At 34.7% G+C, this 24,814-nt stretch overlaps 1 protein-coding gene across 1 annotated transcript in view; it reads right to left on the bottom strand.

Annotated features, from left to right (window-relative positions):
* The window catches only part of CLOCK (clock circadian regulator), a 76,697-nt gene that overhangs the window by 11,070 nt on the left and 40,813 nt on the right, over nucleotides 1–24,814 (bottom strand). Inside the window, exons 8-18 of the mRNA XM_004681284.2 lie at nucleotides 22,103–22,223; nucleotides 19,049–19,162; nucleotides 18,788–18,906; nucleotides 16,751–16,833; nucleotides 16,410–16,516; nucleotides 14,550–14,697; nucleotides 13,727–13,802; nucleotides 7,662–7,803; nucleotides 6,090–6,190; nucleotides 4,038–4,127; nucleotides 536–688 (exon numbers count right to left, since the gene is read on the bottom strand). Coding sequence (XP_004681341.1) covers nucleotides 536–688; nucleotides 4,038–4,127; nucleotides 6,090–6,190; nucleotides 7,662–7,803; nucleotides 13,727–13,802; nucleotides 14,550–14,697; nucleotides 16,410–16,516; nucleotides 16,751–16,833; nucleotides 18,788–18,906; nucleotides 19,049–19,162; nucleotides 22,103–22,223 — 1,254 coding nt within the window. The remainder of the gene's footprint in view (nucleotides 1–535; nucleotides 689–4,037; nucleotides 4,128–6,089; nucleotides 6,191–7,661; nucleotides 7,804–13,726; nucleotides 13,803–14,549; nucleotides 14,698–16,409; nucleotides 16,517–16,750; nucleotides 16,834–18,787; nucleotides 18,907–19,048; nucleotides 19,163–22,102; nucleotides 22,224–24,814) is intronic.

The raw sequence follows: 24,814 nt of genomic DNA, 5'->3' as shown, positions 1-24,814 counted from the left end.
AAAACACTATAAATTTCAAAATCTCTACTTGGCTAGCATTTCAGTGGTATGTAAAGACACCTGGGGCAGCTCTGCACCTCATCATTTATAATTTATAGCATTAGAAAGAAGTAGCTTTCACTTCCCCTTTGTTGAAGTTTCTCTTAACAAAGTCCTAAGAGTGGCCTTATTGATTGATCAAGACTCAGTCAAATTACACCTACTAGAATATTTTATTAAATCAGTGATTCATTTACAAGTGCGATGCCAATATGTAGCTAAAAGCTAACAGAAAATACAATTTTTGTAACATGGATCAAGCTTACTAAAAATTAGACTACTAAGAAATAACCAATCTTCAGAAAGGATACTGATGGAATTATGCTTAGAAATGAGTTTTCTTTAAAGATTATTAATGCAAAATACTGAGTAGGCAATGAATATTTATTGAACTAAACTGGTAAAATCTCAAGTCATGTTCATTAAAAAAGTAAAATTGTCTAAGAAACGTAAACAGGAATGGTATGCTTTGTTTATATTCAAATACATAAGTTACCTGGAGCCCTTGACCATGAACCATTTGAAGCTGTTCTTGAATTTTTCTTAGTTCTTCTTGTTGCCGATGAATATTTGCTTCTATCATCCTCGTCCGTTGTTCCAGCTGGTCTTTAAGATGCTGCATGGCTCCTAATTGAGCTGAAAACTGAAACTGAAGTACCGTGTATGGAAAAAGTGTAACATACTTTAGAATTATTTATTCTTCATAGTTGTGCATTGTGAAAAGTAAGCAGTGTATCATGAGCTAAGTAAAATATGTTGCCTCTCAGCCACTAATTCACCCATCTATTGCTTGGCTGTATGATACTGAAACTGGATCCTATATAAACTTCTTTGCAGCATGCACAAATTTAGGAATGTCAGTAGGTGGTGCTCAAGGAGTCCTGCAAAAGGAGGTGCTTATCTTTTTGGTTCTGGTGTTTTTCCTTCTTGCTAGTGGTCACTAGCAATCACAGCAGGTGGCTTTCAAGAAAGTCTCACAATCACCCTAGTGAACAGCTCCCTAACAAATCTTATAGGTACCTCATCAGGTAGCTTCTTGCTTGGCAGCCCTGGACTGTAGCACCTGAGTGAATGTCTCTGTCATCCAGTGGCTACAGCTACATATGCCCATGGGATCTGAATCTCAGCCTGGCCTAGAGGAGGAGGAACTTACGAGGGTGTGAGGTCAATGTACTCTTTCTTGAATACTTTAAATCTGATTTAGGGTTATTTAATAGCTGTTCTCTATACCTGTCATTCCTATATTCTTTAGAATTCTCTTAACTACTTGTAGTAGCAAACCTTTTTACCAGACTATACATTTTACTATTCTCCCTGTTTGAGTTCTATATGGTTTCTGACTTCTGAATGGACCTTGACTGATTCTAAATACAAACTGAAGACCTGAGCTTATACTGTGGTTCTATCACTGCTATAACTTGACTTCATTTCCATCCTCACTGAGGAAAAAATAGCCTGCAGCAAACTATTCACATCAAATTCTGTCATCCTCAGAACATCATTAGAAAGTCACAAAATTTCAGAGATAACCAGTTAAAATACCTCTTTACTCATCTTGTCAACTAAAAGTTTGAAAAGACAAGTATGAAACAGACTTTTAAAGACTAGATAATCACAAGTGAATGAAAGCATATGTGAATGAACAGAGCTATTCATGGGATTTTCAATCATGTGTTTTACTTAAGTCAAAAGCAATTTCTATTTCCTACTCCTTGAAATTTAGCCAAATTTCGTGGCTTACCATTTAAATATATAGAGGCTCATTATTTTCATGAATATTCAGCACAGGATATAGCATAAGAATAGAAAATTTTACTTTATTGGAGCTCTGCCTTGATCTTAAATAATATCCCACAGTGAACTGCATCTTAGAATGAGAAATGTTCTCCCCCCCAAATTTCCTAATTCTATCTTTGAAAAAAGTGTACACAAGAGATAGTGAATACTACTTTTCAAAGTATAAAACTCTGACTTCTGAAGTAGACAATTACTAGATTACAAATTTATACCTCAAGTCCCTCACACCTTTTTTTTTTTTTAAGTATTATCACTCAAAATGTTCAGCATACAAAAGCATATTATCCCAAGTAAAGTTATTTATACTTTTGGGTACAAATAAGAAAACAGATATAAACACAGTCAAAATAACATAAATGAAAGTATTGACGATCACTGAAAGAAATATGAGGTTTGAATACTGATGAACATTTTTAACAGAACAGCTATTACTTATTCCATGAAAATATTCCTTTAAATGTTAAGCAATGCTTATTCCACATTTTAAGCTAACATTGAGTGAACGTCTATAAATGCATACACTGATTCTGTTAACCTACAGATAAACTATTGATAAAAACTGTTGCAACTAAATATTATATTTAATAATATAATGCTGTTATAAACACCTTATATGACCAGACATTGCTAGAATCAAGGTGACATTTAATTTTTAGAATTATCAATATACTTGTAGAGGTATCTTATTATATACTACAAATATATGTAAAATTTAAATAACCATATAAGATAAAGTTATCTTTATCAAATTTTTTTACCTAGTGTTAACCTATCATTATTTGATATTAAGATCCTGATATAGGGGGCCCCTGATGGCACAAGGCGTTAAGTCTCAGCACTATTAAGCTATCACCTGCCACTGCAGCATGATTTAATCCCCAGCCAGGGAGGTAACCTACATAGCACAGCAGACCTTTTCTGTCTCGCCTGCTGCTCCCCTCAGCAGTGTATTTCAGCAGATCTGCCTGTTCTGCTCCCCACTCAGTCTCTGATGAATCCTTTCAACACCCCTCTTCCCAAGCCTTTGGCTTATACCCCAGTTCTTATATGCATAAAAATCAATAAATCTTTTTTTAAAAGATACTGATATATTTGACACCAAAAATCCAGAATATTTTGGATTATTTTGACAAGTATTCAGTAGTATTTTTTTTAAAAGATTTATTTATTTGTGCATACAGAACTGGGGTACAGGCCAGAGGCTCAGGGGCGGTGAGAGGCTTCACCAGAGACAGAGTGGGGAGCAGAACAGGCAGATCTATGAAGTACACTGCTGAGGGGAGCAGCGGGCGGGCCAGGAGAGGTCTGCCACGCCATGTGGTCACCTCCTGGGCAGGCGGGAATCGAACTCATGCAGAAGTGGCTTTAGCTTCTCAGTGCAGTGCTTTAACCCGCTGCGCCACCAGGGAGGGCCCTCAGTAGTATTTTTAATGTGCCTGAATCACCGAAGGGGTACACAGTCATAAATTACAAGTTGGAAAGCTATAATCAAAAGTAACTTAGTCACTTCTGTAATATCTATCCTTGTTTTCTTAATTTTTAAATTTAGGCCTCCTTCAGTCCAAGCAACAATTCTTTTAGAAAACTTTTTCTTCACTTCCTTAGGCTGCATTAAGGGACCATCTAATGTGTTCACATATGAACTTACATGCCTTGAGTGTAGAATACACAATATTACACTGCAGTTATATCATTACCTCTACACTATGTAATTAAGTCTTTTAGTATAGATATTCTTGTATACCTAACAAGTGCGCTATCTGATTGCAGATGACATACAAGGAACCCAATAGATGTCCTTATATGTGATGAGTAACTATTTAAATAAAAATTATTCAATTCTTCCAATATCCTTAACACAACAAAATGAACAGCTGTATTTCATCTTTATTATCTTTCTGCTTCTATATGCGGACAGTATTATAGCATATTAAGCAGGATAATTCTTTGTTGTGTAAGAATGTCAGGCATCTTGAAAGACTGAGTATCCCTGATCCTTACCTATTAAGGGGTCAATGATAACACACAATCACTGATAACCAAAAATATACCTGGATGTTCTAAATGCCTACACTTGAGATTTACTCCATCTATAAGTACATATATGTATTTAAAATCTGTATTCTCTTTAAGAATCTGTATTCGCTCCAATCCAATTTATCATTTAAAAAATCTCAACTGAAACAAACAAACAAAAATACCTGGGACATGCCTTGTGGAATTGGTAAATTTGCAGCTTGAGACATCACTGGCTGAGTTAATGATTGACCAACAGACTGGGAATTTACAGACTAGAAGCAAAGTAAAAAAATATCACTGAAGTGATAATTGATTCCACACATGAGTACTTCAACCAGAAATATAACCATGTACCTTTATCACTGAATCACTATTTGCCACATTCCTTTTTAGTTGAGTACAGGCAAGGCTCCTGCTCTCCATTGGAAATAAATGCCCCTATTTGTATCTTCCAAGTGACCCACCACATTATCTTGAACGGACTCTCAATAAAGATAACTGAACATTCACACATTGAACTCAAGTTGGAAAAGGCAAACCTGGTCCTAAAGGAGAAAACTGACACCCAGGTGCCCCCAGCCTCAGGGCCACCAGGAGGAGGAGTCCATAATATAAAGGAACCAGAAGAATTGAGAAAAATGGTTCATTGGTGGTCTGAGCTTTCAGACTACAAATGATTGTTCAAAAGAACATTTTGAACTTACAGACTATGTGGTAATGGAACTCCCCAAGCAAAACATCCCAGTTTTATGACTTATTCTTGTGCTGAATAGAGCACAAGGAGGATACAGCAAGTGTGCACAACCGCACAAGGTTGGTGTGTGTGCAGTGGGACCAAAGAGATCTATTTCTAGAGAGGATTATGTAAAGCCTGACATCCGTTTAACAGTGAACAAAACTTTTGTTGAAGAAGATACAGAAAAATATAATTTTGGGAGACTGGTTTGACAAGTACAGCAAGACTGAAACTATAGACAAGAAGGCTGGAAAATAGAGAGGATTTGCTTTTCTAACTTTCGTTGATCATGAGACAGTTGACAAAATTGATCAGAAATAGAATGCTATTAATGGGCATGATTGTGAAGTCAAAAAGGTCCTTTCTGAGGAAGAAGTGCAGTCTTCTCAATGCAAACAAGTCACAGCGGTGGATCTGGCACCGCTTCTGGGTCATAGAGGAAATTTTGGAAGTGGTAGAAGTAATTCTGGTCATGGTAGAAACTTTGATGACAGAAGAGGGTATGGTGGTTGAGGTGGTGGCACTGGAGCTACAGAAGAAGTGATATTGGATATAATTGATTTGAAGGTTTTGGTGGTAGCTTTGCTAGTCAGTCCTGGTTAAAGTACTAGAAGAAGCTATGGTGGTGGGCAGGACATGGAAACTAAGGTGGTAAATATGGTGGCAGTGGTGGTGAACATAATGGTTAACAATGGCGGTGATGTTGGTAGCATGAACTGTGAAGGTGGTGGAAACTACAATGATTTTGGAAATACAGTGAACAACAGCAATCAAATTATGTACCCACAAAGGTGAACAGGTGAAAGAAGCTCAGGTGAAAGAACCTATAGTGGTTTATGGATCTGGAGATACAGTGGCTGTGGTAGCAGAAGGCTCTAAAACTTCAGCAGAAAAGGGTTACAGTTCTCAGTAGGGGAGTAAATAAGGAGTTGTCAGGAAAGCTGCATGTTACTTTGAGGCCGCTATCCCAAATCCATTAGAGGAACTCAAACTCTGTCACAGAACTCTGACAGTCAGAAAGTTGCTGTAGCTTAAGAAGGAAAACTTATGTATAGGCCTGTCACAGCCACAGTTGGCAAAAAGTGAGGCTATTGATTAGAGCAATAGATGTAATATCAATGAGATAGCTATTCCTGAAGTCTTTAATCTGGTGTAACTTTATCTTCCTTTTCATTACACTGGGTACACTGCCCTGTAAATTGTAGTAATGGTACCAGAAATAAAAATCCAAGGAATTTTTAATTTAAAAAAAAAAAAGATGATTGGAATTAAATGAAGTTGTTGGCATTTAAACTTAGTTATAAGACAGTTATAAATTATCAGCTTTTCATTGTATAGCCAATATTTTACCTGAGGAAATAATTAAAAGCCTTGATATATTTGATCTTTATAAAGTGATAATGAATTTCTAAAGATTTTTTTTAAATAAATGTTTATTTAAAAAAAAAAAAAGTAAAACAAAGTCTTTATTCAGAAGAATATTAACCAAAGAGCTTACCTGACTACTAAATGATGACCTCCTTTGTGCCATCTTTTCATGAGTTGGTAAATGCTGTCTGGGAGGAGTGCTATTATCTGTTGTGATCTTTGTTGGTGTTGCTGAGATTAGTCAACAAAAACAATGGCATAAGTACTTTTTAAAAAACTGTTTTCAAAGATTAAACTCAAAAGACACTTTAGAAATAAAAACTGTCATAACCTGATAGTATAAATATAATAACTCAGTTAAAAGTGGTGATAGGGTTGAATAAAACACTTATCCAAAGAAGACGTAGAAGCACACAAGTTCTGAAATTGTCCATATGAAAAATTATTCAACATCAAGACCATCGAAAAATGCCTAACAAAACCACAATGTGGTATCACCTCACACCTATCAGGATGGCTATTCAAAAAGACAACAAGTGTGGGCAAGAATGTGGAGAAACTGGTGTGCAATGCTGATGAAGATACAAATAGTGTAGCCACTATGGAAATAGTACAGAGGTTTCCAAAAAAAGTAGAGCTACTGTGTATGCTCTAGCTTCTAGATACCTGTCCACTTCTAGATATATGTCCACAAGAACCAGGATCTTGAAGAGATATTTGCTCTCCATGTTCACTACAGCTTTATTTATAAAAGTCAAACATTGACAGGAGTATAGACTAACAAAATTTAGTATATACATGCCATGGCATACTATTCAACCCAAAAAAATGAAATATTGCCATATGTGACAACACAGATGAACTTTGAGGACAATATGTTAAGAGAACTAAGTCAATGACAGAAAGACAGAAAGAAGCATAGTGCATGACTCCAGTTACACAAAGATATCTAAAGCAGATAAATTCATTGAATCAAAGAACAGGATTGTAAATACAAGGGGTGGGGCAAGAAATGAGTAGGCAGCAAAGTTCCAGCTAAGCACAACATCATGCTCTGACAATGCTCTGGAGATGTGCACTACAACATTGTACGCAATCAACAGTAACATATTGTACACTTAAAGATTTAAGAAGGTAGATCTCATTTTAAATAGCCTTACCACAATAAAATAAAATTTCAAAAGGAAATAGTTATGAAGGGGAAATTTTTTCCTGAGACAGAATCTTTCTGTTGTTCTCCCTATAGTGTTGAATGGTTCACCATAACCCATTTTTTCTTTACTATAGTTCTACAATTCTCAAAATCAAGTATATGAATGTCTTTTTTTAAAGTACTAATTTAATGGTAATTATGTAAGTCTCCATAAAGACACACCCAAAAAAAAAAAACCCTCACAAAGCAAATTTAAAGCACAATTATTAGCTTTACCAATAAAAAAAAGTTTTGCTATCTTTTTGAGGTATTAAAAACAACTTAAAACAATACCAATATAATTACCTACATATTTTATAGGCTACTTCATATACTTAATAAATTTAGCTTGGCTAACTATGAACAATGTACCTTTTACTGGGGAAGTTAATTTTTCAGAAAAGCAAAAATGTACTTTAAAGTAGCATTTCATCAAGAAGCTGATACCAGTAGCACAAATCATTTAGAAGCACTCTTAGAGGATGTCTGATTTCCAACTAGGATACTCACAGGAAGGGTCTGAGACTGCTGTGTGAGATGATTTTCTTGAACTCCGGGAGGAAGCAGAAGGTGTTGGGCTGTGATCAAACCTTTCCAATGCTTCCTTGAGACTGACTGTGTTTATTCGATTATCAGACCCAGAATCTTGGCTCTATGGAAGACAGAATAAAATACAAATTTTCTTGTGGTTTAATTTAGAGAATCCAATCAGTATCTGACAATGCTAGATTTCCCCAACAACCCCTCTCCAACCTTTACTCATAATGAGGCAAAGACACCTGTACATATATTAGTAAAGAAGTAAAATTTTAATTTATGGCCACACGTTTTTGGTTTCATTCTTTAATAAAGAAGCAACAGATACAAAAGAATGAAGTTAGAATCTTACCTTGCAGCATGTACAAAAATTAACTCTAAATGGGTCAAAGAACTAAGCATAAGTGTTAAAAAAATAAAACCTCTAGAAGAAAAGAGGAAAAGCTCTTATGACTTTGAGTTGGGCAATGATTTCTTGGATATGTGACACTAAAAGATAAGGCAAAAACAGACGAACCAAAGTAGCATTAATAAAAATTAAAAATTTTTAAGCATCAAAGGACACTATAAACAGTATAAATATAATAACTCAGCATATTATATTTATAAATATATATATATATATATTTACAGCAACCAATGGAATGGGAGAAAACATCTGCAAATCTTATGTATGAGAATTAACACCTAGAGCATGTAAAGAATTCCTAGAACTCAGCAGCAACAATAATGCAACTAAAAAAATGGACAAAAGTCTTACATAAGCATTTCTCCAAAGTGACAGAAATGGCCAAAAAATATATGAAAAGATGTTCAGTATCATTAGGAAAATGCAAATCAACACTTAACAAGATACTACTACTTCACACCCAACAGGAGGTATTGGCTCTTGGAAAAATTGGCACCTGGGCACTGCTGATAGGAACATAAAATACTGAATGCATTATGGAAAACAGTATTATGGGGAAAAGGTAAAAAAATGAAACACAGAATCACTATGATCCAACTAGTCCGTGTTTTGGGTATATATTCAAAAGAATTGAAAGCAAGGATTCAAAGAGAACACTGACATTTATCGCTGTATTATTCTCAGCAGCTAAAAGGTGAATGCAATCAAGTGTCCTTCAACAGACAAAGAGATAAGCAAAATATATACACAATGGTGTGTTATATGCCACCTTAGAAAGGAAGGAAATTCTATTACATGATACAACATGATGAACCTTAGGACAATAATGCCAAGTAAAAATGCCAGTCACAAAAGGACATAATGCATAATTCCATTTCTATTTGGTACCTATAAAGTCAAAGTCACAGCGACAGAAAAACAGAGTGACAGCTGCCAGGGACTAGAAGAGGAGGGCATCAGCAGTTACAGTTTAATGGGTACAAACTGTCATTTGGGAAGATGAAAACTTTCATGATGGATGGTAGTGATGGCTGCGTGACAGTGTGAATGTATTTAAAGCCTCTGGATGCTTAAATTGACTAAAATGTTAACTTTCATATTATGTATATATTACACTTTAAAAATATACAAAAAAAAAAAAACAAGAGAAACAAAGATGACACTTTAAAGACAAGGTATTATAAGCAGCTTTGAAATTTGGCACTGAACTGCTTAAAATCATTCTCGTCACTCAAGCTGCCCTTTTTCTTGAATTCCATTATATATGTGGATGAGGAGCATCCAATCCTGACTCTTACCCTTCTAAGAACTCATCTCCAATGACATTTTCCTCCACTCTACCTCAGACATTCAATGTCTACCCCCTGCAATTACCAGACAATGTAGCATCACTAAAAGTACAAATAAAACCCCACTTCATTTTTTACATAGTGAAAAATAATTGATGCACTGGGAAGGCCATGAAACAGTGATGTGACTGTTTTTAGTTCCAGGAGAGAAACTTTGAAAATCCCCCATAATTAACTGGAAGTTTTGTTAAAATTATTTTTTCTTTAATTGAGCTAACATAGGTTTACATTATTGTTGGTATTTTGGAAGTATAGGATCCTCCCACCCTGACTCAGGTATACCACAGTAGTACATTTGCCACCAAATCACCCATTGTCCACCACCAAAGTCCACTGCGCTCCCTTGTGCCTCTTTGTTCTCATCCCTCCCTCTCCTTGCCCTGCTTCTGTAATAATCCCATTTGATTCCCTCCTGTCCTTCTAGGCCACTTATTCAAATGTTCCTTTATTAAGAATTACATTCAACTTAAAATAATCAATTTAAAATGGAAACTGTACTAGCTAGAAATGTGCAGTTTTTCTGGTGATTTCACTTTCCTACTGTTCGTAATTACACCATACTTTTCTATTACTCCTAAAAACTCTGTCTTCCTTGATCTCAGATGATAAATTTGCCGTACACAGATAAGAACACTTGCCATATTACCTGCTAATATACCAGGTATACAACCTACCCATTTCTCTCTCTTTTTCTCCTTGTAAGAGAGGGAAGTATCCTCTATCCACTATCAGAGGACAGTGACCCTCAAATGCAGCAGTGAAGATAAAATAAGTCCCTGTTCTCATCACTCTCTCTCTTTTATAATGTTTTATAAAGAAGCTCAACAGAATGGGGAACTTATCCATATCCAAATACACATACACATAGAAACAACATGACTTCAAAGTTACTCATACCAGAAAGAAATAAAGGTGCTATGTCACATACCTCACACCTCAACTTCTGCATTCTAAATTGCTCCTCTTTTTTGTCCCCATCTCTACTTCTTGCTGCATACCTTCTGAAATCCTTCTTGTCTCCAATGTCCATACTCAGCAAAGTTTTCTGGATTCTCAACCTTATCTCGGAACACTCTCCCTTAGCTTGCTCCAAATAAAGTAAAACCCAGATGTCACCAAAGGACAACACTTTCCTTGTTAACCTCAAGAGATGGATGTTCTCTCTCACAACTCTCAAATCACTACTCTAGAGATAGAGATCCTGCTCCTACTTCCAGAACATTTTCCCTTTTTCCTTTGCCAAAAGTCACAGCTTTGACTTACTGTATAATTATTTCTCATTGTTGTAGTCACCTACCGACCTTGTGGTAATTCATTAATTTTTTATTTTATTTCTTTTATTTACTTTTAATTCAAAAACACCAGGTTCCAGCTCAGAATTAACCTAATTTTTTAATACCCAGGATATATTAATAGGCACATATCAACATATGACTTATCTCTTCTCCCTAAATATTTTCTACCCCAAAGATCTTGAGTTCCACCAGTCTTCAATCACTCTTATGGTCATACTCTATTACTATCATAAATTGTCATTACCAATTTACCTGTGTGTGTGTGTGTGTGCATAAAATTATATAATCCTTCATCATCTCAAATTCAAATATCGTACTCTTTGATAACCATCTCCTGTATTTTCTACTGATTCCCTTTAGAAGTTTAAAATTTATGTTTCTGCTATACTTTCGCAGTCACTCATTTCATGTCTTTTCTTAACCAGTTGAAATTCATGACTAATCATCACAATCACCCCCTTGGTATATCATCAACTTCCTTACCTCTCACCACACTTCCATGTAAAATTCCAAGTGCCACTTAAATCCAAATTTTATACTTCACATCTATTCCTGAACAGCTGAACATGGATGAAGAAACACAACATTCTGACTTTAAATGAATGTCTATAAATGGACTCTCAATCCTGCCAAACACGCAAAAATTCCTTCATCCATTAACTTTCCAACTCTCCTAGGCCATTATTGAACACTTTTCCCATCTTTTCCATCCTCCATCAGCTCCTCTTCTAATCTCATTCTGAGGTGGTTGCCATGTTTCCTATTTGACTGAACTGCGATAGGCCCCCACTGCTATAGTTCAATCTGTATTCACATTCTCTATCTTTCTTCATGTTACTATAGGTCAGGGATCATCAAAATTTTTCTGCAAAAGTCAGAAAGTCAGTATTTTATGCTTTGAGAGCCATACAGTCTCTGTTATTATTGCAACTACTATTGTAGTAAAAAGCATCCACAGGAAATTTATAAATAGTTCAGGGTAAAAGTGGAATTTAGTGATATTTTCATGTATCACAAATCACTATTTTGATCTTTTCAATCAATTAAGACATATAAAACACACATAGGAGGCTGGATTTAATGTATAGGCCAGTTTGCCAATCCCTTCTATAGTTAAATCTGTCCCCCTCAGAGAGTCCTTCACTATGGTCTCTTGGTCTCCTCTATGACTGGTTCTCCCTTATCTCCCTCACCTCTTAATGTTGGGTGTCCCAGTTCTTGGTCATTTTCTCTGTCTACATCTGAGCCTTTGGTGATTCATTTCTTAAAAATTCTTCACAAATGGACCTCTTCCCTAAGCTCCAGTGGATCATCATGGCAGTGGGAACTTGGTGAGAAGTGGACCTATTTAAAGCATATTTTGGAAGTAGGTCTAGTTGGATTTACTAGGATTGGATACTGGCATGAGGGAAAAAGAAGGAAGGAGGAACAAGCTTTATGCTACTTCAATTTCTATAATGGCCCTCCTTTCAAGGAACCCTGTACTTTAAACACTTTTTTTCAGAAATCTTCTTTAAAAAACATATTGGATTAGCCTCTTCTAAGCATACAAAGATACTGAAAAAGTTCTCTCATATAGAAACCAAAAGAGCAGAAAACCTGTCTGTCATCCAGTGCTGTATTCTCAGTATTTAGGGCCATCTCAAGTACTTCCTGGCATATGGGTGGTATTTAATAAGGTTTGTTGAATTGACAGAATGATATCCTCCATATTTTCCCCAGGTATGCTGCCTTATGTAACTCACATTTTATAAAGAGTCTTGATTCCCTTCATTTCACTTATTTTCTACAAGTCAAAAATGCCCATGGTGGGCAACTTCTAATGATATCTGTGCTCTTATATTAACCCTCTCCTTGAGCATAGGCTGGACCTAGTGACTTGTTTCTAATGAACAGAACAGACAAAAGTGGTGAGATATCACTCAAGACTGTCATCTTGCTGTTTTTTCCTTTCCCTGGAGCTTCTTATATAGCTGTACTGAAGGAAAGGACCAACTAGAAAGAGACTGTGGTCTCTGATAATCACCCAGCAAGAAACCAATGCTCTTAGTTCAAATGTCCACAAGGACAACCAGAATGAGCTTGGAAATAGACTCTGTCCTTAAGAACCTTAAGATGACTGACACCAGCAACACCTTGACAGCTTTGTGAGAACCCGGGGATGGCACTCTGAATGCAGCCTCATGGCCAGTGTTGAGCAGAGTCTGATGCGAAAGTCCAATTAAACTGTGCCAAGATTCTTTGCCCGCAAAAACAATGCAATAATATGTGTGTGTTGCTTTGTATCATTAAGTTTAGGAGTAATTTGTTGCACAGCAGTAACTAGCATACTGCACTTCTACTTTTTTTTTTCACGTGAAAAGTACAGTTGTTTATTCCTATTATTTTTTTATTACAAAAGTTTATTTTTACATCATTTTGTACATTTTTTTTTTCCATCTCAATTGTAATCCCCACAGGTTTCCCATCACCAAGTCGCCCGTGTGCCATCACCATAATTCCGACTGCACTTCTACTTTTAAGGAGAAACCAGAGTTCAAATTCTGACTACAACTTCCCAGCCACATGTCTTCAGAGGAAGTTTTTGTCTCCCCTCCCCCTAAGTCTATTTTCAATATTTTCTAAGTGTGGGTATTACCTCCCAGATAAAGATGTATGAAGAATAAATAACATTTTCTAAGTCATACAAAGAAACTAGCCAGAGCTTAGCACAACATAGGCAGTGAGTAAGTGGCAGGTTAACTGAGATCATGTATGCTTTTTATCCAATTATTACTAAGCAGCAGGCCTTCTGACTCCTTTTTAAAAGCAGATAGTTTTTAAAATCTTAAATTTAAAATAAAAATTTAAGTAGTATAATTATAACCCTGTCACAAGTTAGGAAATTAAATACTTGAAAAATGATTTGCCTATAAATTATTGGTTTTCTTTATCACTTGGGGGGGGAAAATGAAGCAATTTTTAGAAAAACTGTAGGATATATACTTTGTCAGCAGCTGTCTCAGGAAGAGACTCTTCAATGCCAAGTTCTCGTCGTCTTTCAGCACGAACTTCTGCATAACTATGATTGGGGGAAAAAAAACAGAATTTAGTGTTTGATCATTCATTTAAAATACTGCATAGGGATAACCACTCAGTGTCTGTTACATGTCTTACTTTTTCATCACTGATACCAGACAATGTTCTAGATAGTAGAAAAACTTATCCGTAGTATGCTCTGTCCTAAATAGATTGCATTTTTCAATATCTGAAAGTTATTTTTTAAAGATTTATTTTTATTTATTTACGCATACAAGGACTGGGGTGTGGACCAGAGGTATGGGGGCATGAGAGGATTCACCAGAAATAGAGTGGGGATCAAACAGGTGGGTGTACTGAAGTACACTGCAGAGGGAAGCAGCAAGTGAGACAGGGGAGGTCTGCTGTGCCATGTGGTTAGCTCCCTGGTTGGGGATTGAACTCATGCTTGTAGGGGCTGGCAACAGTTTAATAGTGATGAGACTTTAACCCCTGTGCCACCAGGGAGTCCTTAAATCTGAAATTTTTGATGTAAGTTGAAAGGAAATTCAGCTAAGGAAGAACAGATTTATCTACTCCAGTACATAAATGAGTTATTAAAATGAAATTTATGCCAAAATTATATGCTTATTTAATATCTATGTATTTCTGTATGATGCCTGCAAATAAAATTTAATGTATTAAAATGGGAAAATCATTTTGTAATTCATTAACAAGTCACACATACAAATTATACTGATAATATTATAGATGATTGTATAATTTAGAACTTCTATAAAAGAACTGTTACCTTACTACAGTGTGAGTACAAACAATAAACTCTGGTCTTGAATTCCACTGATGATAAGTGATATAATAATGAGTTTGAAGCCAAATCCACTGTTGTCCTTTGGTCAGGAACCTGTAGTAACATGATTTGCCTTTCCCATATTGCATTACTAAGAAGAAAAGAGAAAAATACTTTGACTCTGTTGTTAGTTTTGAATAATTTTTTAGCCAAAGCTATTTATATTTAAATCTATATATACAATTTTTTCTTCTGGATTTTCAAATAACATTATCAATTATAAGAAAAGCAATTAAAAGATCTCCCACAGTACCTAACTTATAGTGCATTATACCAACTTTACATGCTTTTCATACATAATAAATTGCCAAATACTCACAAATAAATGACTCACATTATTGCCAAAATGTACTGAGCAGAACAACAATTAGTAATCACACCTGTTTTTCCCCACAGGAATCCTGGGCAGATGCAGCTTTCTTGGAGCATTTAATTCTAACTCACAACTAACCCAAAATCAGACTAACTTAATTGTTTAAGTAACTGATATAGGCAGTGTTTCCCAAAACAGGCTCTGTTGATTGCAAGCTCTGAAGTCTTTTAATAGGAATTAAGCAAAAAGTGGGTCATGAAATTAAGTTTGGGAGACTTTGCTAAATAGGATTAAGTAGTATTCCCCAAATCTTGAGTATTCCAATGTATGTCAAGATTCTTGAGGGACTCAGGGTTTGATTATGGAGTATTTCCCAGTCGTCCTTAACCACAAAATCTTTTTAAATGGACCGGTATTCATTGAAACAAACCTTAGGAAATGCTGGTTAGGTCTCGGTCTTTTTGTCTCTCTCTGTCTCATGCTTTCAATGAGGAAGTCAAAATGTACACACTTGAAATTGCTTGTCCAAAATTACTTGTTAGTTAATAAAAGTATCAGATCTTTTCAATATATAATGGAGCATAATGTCCATATCACTAATGTTTTCTTTTGTAATGAAATGTCTTTACTCTGAAAATTTTCTGTACCATTGATGCTATTACACAACACAATTGATTTTCATATGAAGAAATTTACAGGCCAGTCTAAGACATAAAGTATCTTAAATATCTAATTACACTTTAGAGGAAGCCCAAGAGGGTGGGATTTTGGGATATCACAGTAGTAAATAAAACCTGTTACTAAAACAAATCTCTGAAACAAAGAATGAATAGTATGTCTTGTATAAGGATAGGCACAGAGTAATCCTTTCTCAGCCACCAATAAGTATGGGATTAAAAGTAAATTATTTAGCCTTGTTGTGTCTCAGTTTACTCATGGAGACAATAATAATATACTGTCTAGTACTGTGATGATTAATAATGTACACACTATATGTAAATTGTTTAGAATAGTGCCTGGCACAATATGAGAAAGCTTCTGTCACTATAACTTTAAAGGTAAGTAATATTATTATGCAATACTATGAGCTTTCTGAAAGAGCCTTTAAATGTGCTTTTAGGCAGATTTACATGCCTGGAAATCAAAAGTTATGAAACAGTATTCTAAGAGTTTGATACATTATTATAATTTTCAAAGGAATCTACCTTATTCCAGATGCAGAACTTAAAACAATTCAGAACAATATTTATCAGATGCCATATTATAAACTGTACTAACTACTACAAACTAAAATTTGTAAAGTAGAGATAAGTGTAATTTAAATTTATCTATGATTCCTACTGGATTGTTTTTATATAGAGAGAAAAATCTTCCAGTATGTCTAAAAACACAAAAGTGGTTATAAGCCTGTATTTACCGATTTCTACTAATACAATTGTGTTTATATGATTAGGAAACAATTATCAGTGGAAATATTAAAATCTACTTACAGTGCTCATGACATTTTGCCAAATTTTCTAGGTCATCCACATGATAGTAATCATAGCCTGATGTTCCCAGAACTTCAAATGGCAAATATCCTATTATGGGAGGTGCCCTAAATTACATATAAGACAATCAATATTATAATGCTTTCCATAATAAGAAACACTGCAACTAGAAATCAATTTGGGGGGAACCTTCAATTTTTTCAATGACTAGTTAATAGATGTGAATATCCTGATTTTTAACATTTGTCCCTGAAATCCATCTACTTTCAAGATTTGTATAATGGATAAAATTTGCAAATTATAATTTATATAATATGAACCTATAGGAATGGCTGAGTTACCTGTGATCTAGAAATAGGAACTTCCATTCTAAACTATGTCTAGATGTAAACTCTTCATTAGGTTCTTCAACAGTGCACATTTCCTACAAACAAACAAGTTAATGATTAAAAATAATTAAATTTAGAAACACTCTTATGTGTTCTTAGAGAATTCTAAATACTATAAGATACAAATGTCACTATTAGAAAACTTATCCTAAATAACTTTTACACATTTTAAATTTTCTGGTACTAAAGAATGTAAAAATAACTTTTACATGCAAACTTTAGAATAGAAAGTGAGAGGTAGAATGTTTCTCAATTGATACACATTTCTTCATTCACTCACATGTCTACAAACTCTGAATTCAAATCTCCCACCTGAATTACAATTCTGTATTTCTGTCTGGGTATTTCATAACACATAAAAACATGTGCCAGTGTCATGAAAATGACACTTACTCCCCATACCCAGTTATACAATTTTCTGTCTCAGTAATGGAGGCATGCCTATGTTGTAACATTAGACTAGAAATCTGATAGTCACATTTTCCTTTCCACATGTAATCTTTCATTTACATGTAGATGGTTACTACTGAATCCTTTCAATTCTACCACATGTTTTTTAAACACTTTCATGATCCCCTTCATCTGAAGTGTTTTAGGTTCTAGATTTATGCCAACAATGAATCACATTATTGCCAAAGCAACTCCCAAACAAGTTCCTTGTCCTTCAACTCACCATTTATTCTGATTTTTTTATATTCAAGTATGATTATGTAATTTCCTATTTAAGGACCTTAACTAAACTGCTGGCTTTGGGGCAAAAGAATGAACCTCATGGTGAAATAAGTGAAAGAAGTCAGAATGTGATGAATAGCTATCAGATGGTTTCACTCATTGCAGAATATAAGTAACCAAAAAAAAAAAAAAAAATACACCAGCAAAATACAGTAGTAATAAATCGTGAACTCAGGGAAAGACTTTCACGATTACCAGAGGGAACAGGCAGAACCGAGAAGGCGGGTGAAAGAGGAAGGCAGAGGGGATACTGGCACAGGTGGGTTGGTAGAGAGTGAGTGGAACATGTACTCATATGGAAAAGAAAAAATGTGACTGACCCAGAAATTAGAATTTTTTTTTAATTTTAAAAACACCTTAATAGCTACTCAGTATTGGGATAAAGTTTAAACTCTGCAGCATGAAGAAAGAACAGCAAAGAAAAACAATTTTCAGCCCTGTATTCTGCTTACTTTTCTAATCTCATCAACATTTCATCTCATCTCCTTATCCCCTCCCACTCGCAGTGACCCGAGATGCTGGTCATACACAGTTATGTATTCCAACTTGCCTCTGTGTCCTTGAATGACCTGTAGCACAATGCAGTGATTAAAAGCTTTGTCTTTGAGAGAAAAAAATGTAGAATCAAATCCCAGTAGTTTTCAGCCCTTGATAGGTAAGACTTTGGGGCAAGTAAGTTTAACTTCCCCAAAGCCTCAGTTTCCTCACATGTAAGGTGGGGATCTTATTAGCATCTCATAGGGCTGCTATAAGAATAAAATGAGATCATGCATGTGAAAGTATACAGCATGTAATAAGTACTCTATAAATGTTAGCTATTATTTCCTAAGATCAAAAGAAGCAGAGCAAGACCTGTTTAATATCTTTGCTAAATTCGAAACTGTGGTCTACACTATGATTTCTCCATAAACTGAAAATCTTAGTCTAAGTTTATTTCCAGTTATGCTGTAGTAGTTGAATTATTTTACTTTCTTTATAATCATTTGTTTGTTGGGCTAAGAAAAGGAAGATATTTAATTAAATTTTAAAATTGAAAAAGTAAATTATATGCAATAAAAAAGCCGCTTGTACACCTCAAAAACTGTCTTTTTAACGTTACTTATTTTTTAACTTTCCCCTTTAACTCAGATAGTGAGCTATAGAAAAAAGCATCCTAAAATTCTGCACCAAAATGGGAAAATGCTCATTTATAATCACTGTTAAATGCAAAGGACATACATAAGAAAAATAGTTAGAAAAATGAAATCAGAAACATACCTTGATGAACTGAGGTGTAGCCAATCTAACAGTAGCTACAAAACAAACCCTGTCTTCATAAGAAGGCCTGTGTGTGCGTTGTATAGTTCCTTCAAAACCATTGTGCGCTGAAGTGGACACTAAAACAATAAGAAATAAATATTCATTTTCTGCTCCTCTTGTAAAGCCTACTGTTTCCTATGTTTAAATATCTATTTCTTTCAAAAGTTAAAAAATATATACCACATTAAAATATACTACAATAGAAGCATTTTAACTCACCACTATTTAATGATTTGAAATTTCCTATAAATTTCACATATTCATAGGTAGATGGTTCCTTTGGGTCTATTGTTCCTCGAAGCATATGACAACAGAATTCTAGCTGATTTTTTGCTGAAGAGAAAAAAAAACATTTTTGTGAAACATCATATAAAAAAAATTTATAAATGTTGTCTAAGTTAACAATCATTACTTTCTCCAACAGCACTTCCTCAGTTAACTTTTCTAAGTCCATGAAAACAGAGTACCTTTTAGGAGATGATTTCATCTTGTGCTTACAGAGAAAATAGATATGAACAATTCCATGTTTCTCATTTTCTACCTGCCCTTCCTTCTCATTCTCTATTCTCATTTCAGAGAAAGGTTTGCTTCCCATTCTAAAGCCAATGTTTCTGTCTCTGCTGTGAACAGTCATTCCTATCCTATCCGGGACTAGGGCACACCATTGTTATGTCATCCGTTAGCAGCCACGTGTTCTTTAGGTCCTTACATTCTACTTTAAAATTTGTTTATGTCTTTTGAATAAGATGGAAGCAGAGTTTTTTTCATGGAACTCTTCCTGTTACCATAGATTACCGTCCTTTGCATTATATTCTTCAGTTTCAATATATTCATTTCCTTGTTAGAGGAAATCAAGCACTGTAGTTTCCATTCTTGAATTCTACTGAAACTGCTCTTCTAAAGATTACCCATATTAATACAGCAGGTCCGTGACCAAGGCCTTTCCTTCAACATTAATTCACAGAAAGCTGTCACTTAAGCACAGAAAGTACAAAGGCCACTTGTGGCACTACTCTCAGAACTGTTACTATCATCAGGTAATTCAACAGGTTCAAAATTTAGCTGTCTTCTTAAAAACCCTAGCCACCTGATCACATGTGCCCAACACGAAGGTCTACCAAGTCTATCCGCTCAATACTTAGATGCATGCTTTCCTCTCAATCCAAACTCGTCCTTTCCAAAAACTACCCAAAATTCCTTTCACTGGTTCCCTATTATATAAAACCTAAAAATCAATTCCCTACAACAAAATATTAGGTCATTTATAATCCTGCCTGTATTTTCCAAGCAATTCCCCATTGTTTTAAGTCATATTTATTGCCCATTTGGCATAAAACACTTCGAGGGGTAGGGAGAGTAGAAACTTTTTTTTGTATGTCGGTTGTTTATAGAGTCCAGCAAGTCATTTAATTAAGGTTTTCCTCTAACAATAAAAATATTGTTGCTATCCTCACCTCTGACCTTGAAAGCACAGGTCTAAGGTCTTTTTGCCAGAAGCTTTCATTCAGTTCTCTGGTCAATTCTGCCCTCATGAAGGTTCCTACAGCAGGCTCCTTCTCCTTATTGGTTCATTTTTCTAGTTCTCTCTTGGTTCTATAAATTTACCTCATGAAATGTCATTTAATCCATAACTTCCAATACTATTTCTGTATATACTTGGCCTCTACATTATTGTATCCAACTTTAGTGCTTCTCCCATGTGAAAGACTAAAGTGAACATCAGTCAATGTCATGTCATAAGAAGCATATTTTTAAACTAATATAAATAGATGTCAAATGAATCCTCCTGGTCTCTGGTTCTTCTCAGCTTCTGAAAGGTTCAAATCCATTTTTTGTTTTTTTCCCCCTCCTTAAAAAAATCAAGTGCTGAGACCTCCCTGGTGACGCAGAGGGTTAAAGCACAGCACTAAGAAGCTTAAGCCACTTCCGCATGAGTTCGATTGCGGCCCGCTGCTCCCCTCAGCAGTGTACTTCATCTATCTGCCTGTTCTGCTCCCCGCTTTGTCTCTAGTGAATCCTCTCACCCTCTGCATCTCTGGCCTGTACCCCAGTTCCATATGGATAAATAAATAAATCTTAAAAAAAAAAATCAAGTGCTGACTTTCCATCTGAAGTCAACTACATGACATAAACTTCATTGGTTTTGGGATTATACCTTAAACTAGAATTCTCTGACAATATTCCAGGGTTAACATCAGGTAAGTTCAAAGGAAATGAACTCTAAATCTTTAGAAATTCAGAACTCAACCCCTATGCCAAGAATTAAAAAGAAAATAAACAATTGGGATAACAACAAGTTAAAGGGTTTCTATGGAGCAAAAGAAAATATAAGAGGATTAAACACTCTATTGAATGGAAGAAAGTATTTACATAACATAACTGGTTAAAGGATTAATAGCCAACATACATAAAAACTCATAATCAATAACAGCCATATAACCCAATTAACAAATTCTTTGAACAGTTAGTGTGCTGCAGAATTTGAGGGTTTGAAATACAAAAAACCTTTAAAATGATTCATGTCAATAATTACAAGAAAAGTCAGAATTTAAAAATCCTGGAAAAAGTGATTAAAGAAGATATCTAAAAACTAATGGTCAAATAGTATAATAATTTTAGGTTTTACACAAAGTAATTTAGTGAAGAAAACGTGCTCTGGGCAACTAATTTATCCAATCAATCAAGGAAAAATGTTTTGAGTATACCATAATATTTTATACATCTTAAAGTGCAGAGACTGTTTTTCACTATTCTTGGCACTTTTACATCACAGCACAAGTGTCTGGTACATTAGCTATAGCCCAACAATTATTAATTCTGTCTAATAAAGTTAAAAATTTCTTCTAGCTAATAATTATGTTGCTAAGGTAATATTGGCTTACAATAGAAATTGTTTTTTTTTCCCCTAGTTTCAGTGTGAAACTAGATGGTGAAAATAAGAATATTCAGTTTTCTCTCATTCAATACAGTAAGATCTTGTTTAAGAATGAATTAAGACTATATGCCAAGTTCCATTTTAATACAAAATACATTTCTATATCATAACTACTGTAATAAAAAGGTAGGATTTCAATATACTCTGGGATAGAATTCAGACCTTTAATATGGTTATAACTCTATTACATACATATTTTTAGTATTTAAAAAGTACGGTATATAGAATGGTGCTGTTTTAATTTGGTTCAGCATATCTAGCCTGTCACAAACTTACAAAAGTTAAGGATGGTGGTATCAAATATAATATTTAACTTATTTTTAAAATGTACAACTTACATTTTAAATATTCAGGAGTTAATGAATCACTTCCCAGCAGATGGGTAGAGAGTATTTTATAAATTTCTGAATGTTCCCCCTCTGGGATAAAATTAAATATACTTTGATCCACAAGATCAGACTGAAAAAGAAATTAAAACATTTTTAATAACTTAAGATTTATTTTAAAGGTATATAATCATTTAAATATCAGATAAGCATGCAGTTATCAGCTTTTATTATCTATAAAAACTTACAAATGCCAACTGACAGAGCACAACTCAAAAATATTAGATTGAAAAAAAGGTTCACATAATCTCCATGCCCCTGATACCAGTGTAAACAGACCCATGAGCTATATTAACTAGAAAATCTGATAAATTCCTTGCAAAGCTGGGTTTCATCCAATTTGAACATTTAAAAATATCACAGGATGAGAAAAGTTGATTAAGAAAATCTTTGACTATTGGGCCTCCTTGGTGACACAAGTATTAAAGTCTCAGTGCTATCAGCTATCACCAGTCACTGCTGCATGAGTTCGATCCCCCACCATGGAGCTAACCCACATGGTGCAGCAGACCTTTCCTGTCTCACCCACTGTTCACCTCAGCAGAATATTGCAGTAGATCCAAATGTTATGCTCTCCACTCTGTCTCTGGTGAATTCTTTCATCAACCAATCCCCATACCCCGCACCTCTGGCCTATACCCTATTCTATGCATAAGTAAATAAAAGAAATAAATGACAATCCAACTTTAAAAAAATCTTTGGCTACATATGTAGCCTTACCATATATTCAAACCTCTGGTAAGCTATGGTGTTGCACAATGTAACAAAGCACCAGTAACAGGCTAAATGAAAAGATTGTTTTTTAGTGTCATGTAAAATGTCTTTGGTGTCATATCTTTCTTTTATCTTTTACAGGCATCTATCCTGTATCCCAAAGTCAACAAGCCTTGCTTTAGCTAAAAACAGCAACAACAAAAAAAGTTTAAAAAAAAAAGGCAAATAATATATTACTTAATATATTATTTATTGCTAAATGTGGTTTTAATTATGATTTATAAATGAACAATTACTTGACCAACATCATGCTGCTGGCCTATAATGGGCCATGACTATGGAATCAAGGATGGGACAGGTCCCATCCTTAAGAACCACTGACAATAACTCAATAACTTTAGAGCCTTTAGATTTCCAACCAAATTCAGCCTGTCTTACACGTATCTGGCTTCTCTACATTTTCATACTGCTTTGAGGAACCCTGGGGCATGGGGTATTGAGGTGGTATCCTGAGGTCAAATTGAGGTGGAAGACAAAGGGGGTAAAAAGGAGCTGTGAAGGCATGGTGAAGAGTCCTTCCCCTTCCAGTTCCACTTCCATTTTATTTATATTTTAAAAACTGTTAAGATTTTGTTTGTAGAGGCGCCTTGTTTAAAAACAACTAGGAGTTGTCGTCAACAATTAGGAGTTACTGGGATGCTAGAAGATGGTAAAGGGATTTTACTACTTTCCCCCCCAAGCCATACATTCACATTCTTCAGTTTCTTCTGCAGCTTGAGGAAACACCCATCCTTCCCTCTCCATCTTTCAAAAGTCAATTCAAATTACTTACTCCTGAAATCATTCTCTTAACACCATAATCCACAGGAAAATAATAAAATTCCCTTAGAAAGTATTACATATTCATTTCTTATTTTAAAAAGTTTCAGGTAAAGTAAGTCAGAATGTTGACCTAATTATTGGCCACAAATAGGTACAAATGTGCCTAAATTAATTTTGTAAATATGAATGACAATGATAAGAAAACAATTGTAGGACCAAATCAGTCTTGTGGTTTATTACAGATTTAAAATTTAAATTAAAAACTTTAAGCTTTTCAAGTAAATGGAAATGAATTACAAACACGAATGTCTAATTCAGGGATTTGTTAATTTTTTTCCATCTGGAAAACAGCTAAAATTCTATTTTAGGTAAAATAATTCTGTATATTAAGACACTAAGAATGGGGCACTATTTTTTAAATCTTTTGTTTAGCATCTGTTACAGTTTGCTAATAATTCAAACCAAAAAAACTCCAATATTTTCCCTTATTGCATTGCATCCTAACCAAGTATTATTTCATTTTCTAAAACTTGTATCTGTTTTCAAACCAAGTGACATACAATTCAGCAATGTCAGTGACATGAAGAAAAATATCCATGGCAAAAGAACAGTACAAAGTCTTTAAATAAAGAATATTATTGACTCAGTATGGAATGAAATGGGTTTCCTGGATCAGAGCAATATCTTAGTCCAAAAATTTACATGCCTTACATGCCAGTCTACTTTTGGCTGACAAAAACAAAAAGATTCAGAAGATGTTAATAACAGGAAAATAGGCCTGAGGCAGATGGGAACTCTTTGTATTATTCTTCTTGACTTTTCTGAATTTTTTTTAAGTCTAAAAAAAGTTTCAAAACAAATCCAAGAGCAAATAGGAAGATAAAGAGGCATTTCATTGAAGGGAAATGTTAATGATCAAACACTTGAATCCCAACTAGATGTCTCTACATGCAGCTATTTCAAATGCAATTAGACTTTACAAGAAGCAATCTTTAAACCAAAAACATCTAATAGAAGATTCTTTTTCACACATTCAATAAGTGATCAGTAAGTGTCTGAGAAACTAACTACACTAGGTTCTTGACCTTAAGAAGCTTACTCTATCCAGTAATTATTAAGTGTCCTGAT

This window comes from Condylura cristata, unplaced genomic scaffold (assembly GCF_000260355.1).
Source record: "Condylura cristata isolate star-nosed mole 26May11 unplaced genomic scaffold, ConCri1.0 scaffold00012, whole genome shotgun sequence".
Lineage (NCBI taxonomy): Eukaryota > Metazoa > Chordata > Mammalia > Eulipotyphla > Talpidae > Condylura > Condylura cristata.
Note: the sequence above shows the minus strand (reverse complement) of the source record. Positions and strands in the feature narration are given on the sequence as shown.